Below are 9,792 nucleotides of genomic sequence, written 5' to 3' on the forward strand. Positions count from 1 at the left end.
GTCAACATTGATATCAAAGTACCGCAAGTCCAGACAACATCCACTACTAATCTTAAGCCCTAGACATACACAAATCCAAAAATCCTTAAATACCGCACATAAATCTGGAACTCATCAGAACTTCCTCGAAAGTCATTTACCTTGCTTTAATCTCCATTACACAGCCAATAAGCACCGAATAACCCGCATTTTGCCAGCACATGAATAATCAAAAGAAGAAACCAAGTGATTCATTTTTCTTGCACACTACATCCACAACGAATATCAAATATGAATCATCCCAAGACCTCTATATTCCCATAAAGGTGTAGTATGCCATACATCCAACCTATCTCTCACTCGAAATCATCCTCGATGAAATCTTTCTCAAGTCATAGCCAATCCACAAGCACATCCTAGTCCAAAAGCTAAAATACGCATGTCCATGCAATTCGATCATCGATAGAAAACTCCCTCACTTGACTCGAAACCATAGAAAACATCATCTCTAACCCACACTGCCCTTCCTTCATAGCTGTCCCGGTCCCGCGGTGTCAGTCAACTGAATGCTTCATAAACTTATGTAACTCTAGTCATAAAATACACCAAAGACTCTTCCAAGTACATACTCTTCCTTGTGACAATCAAGCTGACTTCCTCAAATGCTCTGAGATGATAAGATATGCATTCCACTAAATAGAAGCCTCATACGAAATACGCAACCTCGAATATTTACACAGGAGATAACCCACTGGCTAGACTCAAATCAACACCTTCCCATGAGCCCACCATGGTCACAATAACTAGGCAACCGATTAATCATCCCGAGTCTACACTCGTCGAGAAGATATGAGAATCATATTCACTCCCAACAACCGAAGGATCAATATCTAAGCCTGGACAACACATTGCGACGGTAATCAAGCATCCACATCCCTTTGCATCCCATCCGTAACATCACAAGCCATCGGTGCCCAATGATAAGTGCTCAACATCATATACGGATGAATAGGAAGAAATCAAAGATACATGGGCTCACGCTGAAAAAAGGTCGCACGATAAGGAAAGAAAGAAGGGAAGTTTCCTAAATGCCATGTAACCTCTTGAAGATAAATATGAACATCATAATACCGATCCACAAGACTCTACTAGACACTTGCTCATGACTCGTAGAACCTATGAACCTAGTGCTCTAATACCAACTTGTCACGATCCAAAATCTCACTAAGTCGTGATGGCACCTAACCTAACCCGCTAGGTAAGCCCAACAGTTTAAGTCATTATTATGATAAGAAACCAACAAAAATAATGAATGAAATAACCAAAAGAGTTTAATACAACTATCCCAAGGACTGGCAGTATAAGTCACGAGCGACTATGAATAAGAGTATAACTTCAGTTGAGGAAAGATACATCATCTGTTTGAAATTAACATAAACAGAGTTATAACTTCTAATCTACCACAAACAAATGGTAGCTTGTATCGGGTGTGCTGGTACATCTTCAATGCTAGACTCTTGAACTTCGCAGCCGCTCTTTTCTATATATTTGCACGTAAGGTGCAGAAGTGTAGTATGAGTACAACCGACCCCATGAACTCAGTAAGCACAAATCACCAAAACAATATATTAGCCCACGAATCTTCATAATATGAGGAATGTGTTCAAGATATCGAATCAAATGGCACGGTAACTCCCTTAGTGCATTTACCTCGTCCTTACCAAATATATGCATGTATGTAAAATTAATTGGTACGGCAACACCCTTCGTGCATTTATCTCTTATTCTCACCAAGCATATGTATAACAGTACCAACTAGGTAGAAGGAATACCAATAATTGTAGCAACGAAGTAGAAGGTACGCAGATAACAGTGACAATTAAGACAGAAGCATGTGGATAACGGTAACAGACAAGGTAGAAGGCACAAAAGTAATAATGGCAAATAAGGTAGGAGAACATAGATTTCATTAACAAACAAGGGAGAAGGTTTAGATAAAATAATGACAAACGAGCGGAGACATAGATATAAATATAACAAACAAGAAGGAAAGCATGAACGTAGCAAAATAAACAATTAGAAGATATGGATAGAACAATAACAAATAAAGTAGAAAGGCAAAGATCTGACAACAACAAGCAACATAAAAGGCATAGGTGCAACAATAGCAACAATGGATAAGGCAGAAATGTATGCTCAAGGGAAAGATAACACAATATAATGCATGTCTCTCGTCCTCGCCCGCACAGAATCACCCTTCGAGCCATGAACTCTCATCCTCAAATTATAATATAAAGACAATTGCATGAAATCACCCTTCATGTTTTTACTCTCATCCTTACATGATAATGTAGAAACAATGGCATTGTATCACCCTTTGTGCTTTTATTATCTTCCTCACATGATAATATAAAGACAAGGGCACGGCATCACCCTTCGTGCTTTTTCTCTCATCCTCAAATGATAATGTAAAATAATTACACGGCATCACCATTCGTGCTTTACACTCTTCCTCACCAAGCACATATACATCAACAACAAGCAAGGTAAGAAGTGTAGATAACATCAAGAAGAGTAGTTAAGCAAAATACACCACATAAACGATAATCACAGCTTTTTTAGCAATAAATAAATCAATACACTTCAAGAACCCCATTGTTAAAGTATCTCAAAAAAATCCAAACATGATCTTCAACGTAAGAGTGGAACCCGAGTATCTCAAGAATAACATACCTAAATATGTAATCATGATTTAGGTATAGTTATGACCAAATCTAGAACATCACCAGTTTCACAAGGAGTCCATCATATTTAATCAAGTTGAATTAAGCTAAATCATAGTCTTTAGCACTGAAATTACGCTCATACTATTATAGAAGTCAAGTAATACATGAGGCAAGAAAATCACAAAGTTCAACAAGGCACAAAGAATCATATAATCTACCCCGAGCATGGATAACCCTGTCACATGCATATACGCTCGTCACCTCGCATATACATTACCCCCGCATGTAGCAACAATGTCATTTTATTAGGAAAATTTCCCTAAAAAAAGCTAGGCAAGACACTTACCTCATCCGGGCTAGTCCAAAACTCAAAAACTACGTTTCCTTGAGAAATCACCTCTAACTGGTCCAAATCTAGCCAATCATCAATCATGGAAGTCAACCAATTCCATAGGAAGCAATCCCAATCAATAAAGCCTCGACCTTTGATGAATTCCCCAAAGGTTAACTCCTAGCACGCATGCCCGAAACCCGAAACTAATACCAAAATCCGATGACCCATAACCTATCGAGTCCAAATATATGATTAGAATCCAAATGGTGTAGAAATCTATGCAAAACCTTGAAATATAATCACAAATAGGTAGAAATCACTTACCTTCTTGTCATGTGAAAAATTCTCCTTGAAACAATCGCCCTCACCAAGTCTAGGGGTCAAAATATGAATGAACGAGCTAAAATCCCGAAATTCTAACTCTTAACCCAGTTGCAGATATCACACTTGCGATCAAAAGTTCGCAATTGTGACCACATGTTCGCAATTATGGAGATCGCAATTGCGACCACATGTTCTCAATTGTGACCAAGGTTCACAATTGCGACCTGAAGTTCACAAATGCGGAGTTCGCAATTGTAACAAAAAGTTTGCAATTGCGAAGTACCAGCAATCCCAAACTTCACCAAAATGATCTGAAACTACACCGAAACTCATTAGGAACCTTCCGAATACAAACCATATATGCATCTCAATCATAAAATATGCTACGGGCCTGCTCGGCGCACTCAAAATACCGAAAAGAGGTTATCTTGATCTGATGTTTACCATGGTCAATCTCCAATTCCTAACTTAACTAGTCTTTCAACCAATGATCCAAAACACACCCGAGCCCCTCGGGACCCCGTCCAATCATACCAACAAGTACATATACATTATCCAAACTAATCCAAAAGCTCGAACTATCATAAATAATATCAAAACCAAGAATCGAAGACTATGACCTGGCGTCTTAACTCTACCGATGTTAGGTTTGATACTTACTGGGTACCGTTGTGGTGTACTCATGCTACGCTTCTTCATATTTTTGTACAGATTCAGGTACTTATGCTCGTGCCGGATGCCAGTGAGTAGACTCGGATATCTCAGAGACTTCAAGGTATACCTGCTTGACCCTCAAAGGCCTCGGAATCACCCTCTACTATTGTCTTTTACGATGTTTATCTTCACATCAGATAGTATTATATTTAGAGACTTCCTAGTGTACTTCTTAGAGCTTATAACTCACTTTTATCGGTTTTGTGAATTTTGTGATTATTATTCAGTATTAATGTTGTCATGAGATTTATCAGTTTCATTTAATATTTTTAGTTGTTATTTCTATTAAATTCTCTTATGTGTTAGGCTTACCTAGTCTAAGAGAGTGGGTGCCATCACGACTACCTCAGGTGGGATTTTGGAGTCGTGACAAAGGGGGAAAGGGGATATTGAACTAAAACTTATGAAAATAAAATTTATGGTTTTGAACATCAAAATGAACTCTGATTTGGAAACAAATTACATATTTTGATTTGGGAGTTTTATGGGTCACTGATTTGGTCTTGGTCTCGAGTTTTGATCATGTGAGCCTGGTTGACTTTTTTTTGACTTTTGAGATTCTAATAAAGATTGAATTTTTTTCCTTATTGGATAAATTCCTACAAAAAATCTTGTTGAGTATTATTTGGCTAGATTGTGGACATATAGAGGCCATAAAGAGAGGAAAAGGCATTCTTGAAGGTTGAAGCTTATTTTGAAAAAGGTAAGTATCCTCGCTATGTATACTCATATTATGTTATTAGCCTTGTTTACGACTTATTTAGCTCGTATGATTTTATATCTTAGTTTTATTTTCTATTGGTTCGCCTAGCAGGTTGGATTAGGTGCTATTACGATCCTAGTGGAATTTGGATCATAATACAGTACCCACACGACATTATAGTGAGACGCCACATCCGCCCGGTCTTAGGCCAGAGTGCCACAAAGTGCACGTGGTGGCTATATATGTCAGTGGCTAGGGACTCTTACTAAATAGGGTTTAAAACTCAAACTCTTTTATGCTTTACGTAATGAAATAAAATGCTTATTGCTTTGAAATTTCCTATTGTCGATCCATGTTTATTTCTTATGATCTGTCCCATTTTATAAGAGTTAACTTACGATGCATGGGAGTACTATTCATCATGTACTTACGCCTTTTTATCGGGGCGCTGCATCTCTTTCGTGGATACAAGTAGTGTTACTGTGGACGGTGTGGATCCTCGCTAGGCGTCTTTCAGACTTTTGCCGAGCTCTATTTATGCCCGGGGTATCTATCATGTTTCATGGTGCTTGTTCTTTTGGGTATAATCGGGTCTTGTCGTCGATTAGTTTTTATTCATGATATCATAGAGGCTCCATAAACACAAGTGGTTAGATTATGCTTTTATCATTTCCTATTGAGGTCTCATATGGCATGTATGAATAACTTCCTTTGTTATTAAATGCCTACTAATTCATGAAAGGCAAATCATTCTAAAAAAGGTTTATGTTTCTAAAGCATGCATGAGTTATAAAATGTATATCTCAATAAGTTGGTCCACTCGATCAAGTTAAGGTATTGAGTGTTGTGTTTGTCCCCAAGGTTGGGGCATAACATTCATCTTACTAAGAATCATATGTTACATGAGCAGATGAAGCATATTAAAGTTAGATATTATTTTACCGTAGATATTATATCAAAGGGGGTTATTGATGTGAAGAAAGTGGCTACTCATGAGAATCCAACTGATATGATGACCAAGGCAGTCCCGGCCAATAAGTTTAGGCATTGCCTAGACTTGATTGGTGTGTGATGTATTCAGTGGAGCTGTTACGAGGGTTGAGAGCAAGGCAGAGAGACGTGATCTGTTGATAAAGAGAATTCAAGAGCCAAGGGAAGATTTATTATTTAAGTCTTGAATTTATTTTTTTGTATTTTTAGGAAACCTATTATCCCTACAAGGAGAGCCCAGATTCGATGGGACAAGTATGGTGAAGGTAAAGTAATGACGTTTGACTCGATTTACTTTCCCTTATGAGTTTAGAGATGCACACAGACAAGCAGAAGCTTGTAGCGGGGCTCCATTTGTTATAAATACTTTAATAACATGGGTGACATACAGTTAATCTCAAAAATTGACATGTGGATCGTGATAATGGGCCACATGAAACTTAGTTCGAGGAGAGACTGTAGTGAATCTCGGAAATAGGTATGTGGATCGCGGTGATAGGCCACGTGAAAATTAGTTCGGAGGGGAGATTATTGAGTGTACGAACAACGTCCCACATTGGTAGTTGAAAAGATTGGGCGCTTACATATAAGGTGTAGGGATCTCTTAATGGTGTGAGGGCTTTTGGGGAAAGCCGCGCAGGATTGGCCTTAAAGCAAATAATATCACACCATATTAAGAGTATCTTTGGTTTATTTGAACCCAACAATTTTTATGGAGTTATATTACGAGAGGTAATGACATGCATCCTCTTTTTAATTGCATAATATTTCATTTTAACAAAGAAGGGATTTTCATCTAAGGATTGACGCAACCATAACGAAATTCATGCAATTTCACCGCATCTTTTTTGAGATTTGCTTCTACTTTTTAACTGATTCTATCAATTTTGGTTCTTCCAGTAGTCTGAGCAAACTTTTGCATAAAAGTTAAAACAATCCAATTAATTGACAGTCATGAAGTCTTGATTCCAATTATATGCAAATACAAGAAGAAATAGATGTATAACTTTTTTATTTCTAACGAGTACCCTTGCCATTCTTAAGGAAAGTACAAGATCAATATTTAAAAAGTTGAAATCTTCTAATTAATGCTAAGTATAGCTGATATTAAATTAGCATCCCATTATACGCTTCTTGGTCTTAGGCTTCTCCACAACAGCGCCATCATTTCCAGCAAGTGCACGATACTTATCCTTCCTTGTAAAAGTAGTACACTCATAACTAAGGGTTGCAGCAATGACCCTTTGTATGTAATTAGCCACTTCATGACTTGATTTTTGGCCAGAGTTGCAAGTTATCTCATAGGGCAACTTGTTCAAGAATGTAACTTCATAAGCTGGGCTAGGGTTCATGAAAAAGTAAAAGGGGTCCATCCCTTTCCATCCTCTCGCCGTGGTACCATGAAACATGCTCATCTTATTCACCATGGCCACCGGCACGAGCTCATCGGTTAACTCAGCAAACAAGGCCGAAAACCTAAGAAGAAACGGTTCCCTACAAGTAGTCCCCTCGGGGCAAATTGCAAGATCGCCTTCTTGTAGGAGTTTCTTGATCATGGAAGCATCCAAAGCTCGATCACGATTCAGTCTAACTGTTTTAATCGGTGAAATGATCTCAGAGAGTCGTGAAACGGAGTATGTAACAGCTGGAATAGGTCGGCCAAGGGCGGTGGAGAGAAAGATAGGGTCAAGAAGAGTCCTGTGGGAACAAATAAAGAGGACACCCGATTTCCTCACAGGAGGTGGAGGGATACCCTTAACGGTTACACGAACGCCTAGTACCCAAAATGCGTAGTAGACAATTGGCATAGGGAGGAGTGATCCAGCAGCAATGCGCAAGCAAGCAAGGATGAAACCAACGGGGATCCATAGAATGATGAGCAATGCCATGATTGGTGTTGGCTTTTGAACTAATCGGCCGTCGTGGAAAATGATTGGCTTGGGAAGTTTGTCTCTGGTTACTGCCTTAACTTTTGGTTTTGGTGGCACAATGTAGCCCTCCTGCATTTTTAACTTTGTTACTTCATCGAGTTCCAACTTATATAATCCAAGAATTTAATATTCACATAGTGGAATACGAACATGAAGCTTTTCATTGATCTTATAAAACAAGTTTTTCATCTTAATTCTTTCTTTTGATGCCCAATTCAGATGTCATACTTCCTATATTTCAATTTATGTGACAATGTTTGACTAGTCACAAATTTAAAAAGGAAATGAATACTTTTAAAACTGCCTTAAAGATGTCATAATATTTGTGTTGCTATAAAACTTTTGAAACTTTACTGTTAAACAAGTCATAACGCAAAAAAAAAAAAAAAAAAAAAAACATGTCATAACGCGTGTGACTATAGAAACTTCTCGTTGAAGGCAAAATTGAAAGTGTGAGGTTAAATATTACCAAATATAGAAATGTGAGTATTATTTTTAGAACGGACTAATACGAAAATAGTATCACCTAAATTGGAACACAGGATGTAAAAACGTTCATACATTTACTTCAATGTCGGATAGAATACACAACGTTTGTTGGACTATATATGCTGTGGTTCTAGGTAGTGAATATTACGCAATTTTCATCTCTTTTCTATGTTGACCTACTTTGAGAGAGAGAGAGATTAATATGAGTAGAAAACATATTAGTTGATGAATAAATATGGTAAAGAACCTAACTTTGCATAAAGCCAAGAAAGGAATATCAGTATGACGATCACCCAATCCAATCTCAGGTTGAGTCTCTCCAAAAGTCTTTTTAAGAACATCAGCTTTATTCTTCCCAACAAGGACTCCGGGCTTCTGAACAAAACCAGTAGCCCTACCTTTATAAATTCCAATTTCAGTCCCTAAAACTATATCAGCTCCTAAGAAATCCTTTAAGAATGCTTCCACCATAACCCTCGGATTAGCAGTCAAAACGTAACGTTTCCCACATGAAGAGAACACTTTCCACGACTCAGGATGAAGATCTCTGGAATAGAATTTTGGTAGCACTACACGTGCTACCGATTCTATATCAGATACCTTCATTCCTACAAACGTCGTGAAAATAAGAACTTGGACTCCTGCAGACTCCGAGACGAAATAGTACAGGAGTCCAGCCAGTGGCGAAACCAAGAGAAGGAAAAGTAACCTTAAAACCCCTCCAACTTCAAAAGCAACTACGGCAAAATAAGGGAAAGAGCTTCGGCCTCGAAGCAAAGTTCCGTCCATGTCCGCCACCACCGTGTCCTTTTCGCGCCCTATCGATGCACATTTATCGACAGTTGGAAACGTTGTTATCGCCATTTTTTGCAGCTCTAAAGTAACAAATATAGCAGTTTCCTTTTTCTTTTAATTACTGGTTGAAGTTAATTTTGTCCAAAGTTTGAGTATATATAATATATTGATTAAGAAAGATGGCAAATAAGGAAAACATAGTGAAGATTGTCACTAAGATAAATGTCCAAAATGGTTGGCGTTAAAGAGGCTAAAGCTATTGGAATTTGCCTGAAATTGTCATTTTCTTGTCTCTCTAGAAGGGAAAAAGCATAATTCTTTCTTAGTTCGAATCGTCATTGCTTGTCTTTGTGCATTCACCTCTCAATATATTTTCTTACTTTTTCAGTCATAGTAATGTATGTTACGTGCAGTTTATTGTCTTTGAATTCCATTAAATTCTAATTAGTGGTCAGCAAATACATATTGGATTTCCCAAAACATATTGTCTTTGTTTAATATCATAAAAATGATTCTTTTGTTCAAACCGCCAATTTCTAAACGCAGCTTGAAGTACTTATAGATGGATTATTGTTAGAAAACAAAACTTTAAATGATGCACAAAATGACAACTAGCCACTTTGCCATTATTCGTTGGAACACTAGCCAGTGTATATGAAATAGGTGTAGCCATGCAAAATTTATTGAATTTAAATTCAATAAAAGTATTTGGATTATATAGTTCAAATAAATATTATGGGTTAATATAATTGGATTAATTATTTAAATCCAATAAATTTTGATTGGGCTAGCCCATTTAGTTGGGCT

General features: G+C 37.6%; 1 protein-coding gene across 1 annotated transcript; it reads right to left on the minus strand.

Moving 5' to 3' along the window:
- Positions 1–6,705: 6,705 nt before the first annotated feature.
- On the minus strand, positions 6,706–9,099 carry LOC107760481 (glycerol-3-phosphate acyltransferase RAM2-like). The gene is made up of 2 exons (XM_016578535.2): positions 8,443–9,099; positions 6,706–7,770 (listed from the first exon to the last, which is right to left on the minus strand). The coding sequence occupies exons 1-2, from the start codon at positions 9,052–9,054 to the stop codon at positions 6,883–6,885; spliced, it is 1,500 nt and encodes a 499-aa protein (XP_016434021.1). The 5' UTR covers positions 9,055–9,099; the 3' UTR covers positions 6,706–6,882.
- Between the last annotated feature and the right edge of the window lie 693 nt (positions 9,100–9,792).

The sequence above is a fragment of the Nicotiana tabacum genome, chromosome 12 (genome assembly GCF_000715075.1).
Source record: "Nicotiana tabacum cultivar K326 chromosome 12, ASM71507v2, whole genome shotgun sequence".
Classification (NCBI taxonomy): domain Eukaryota; kingdom Viridiplantae; phylum Streptophyta; class Magnoliopsida; order Solanales; family Solanaceae; genus Nicotiana; species Nicotiana tabacum.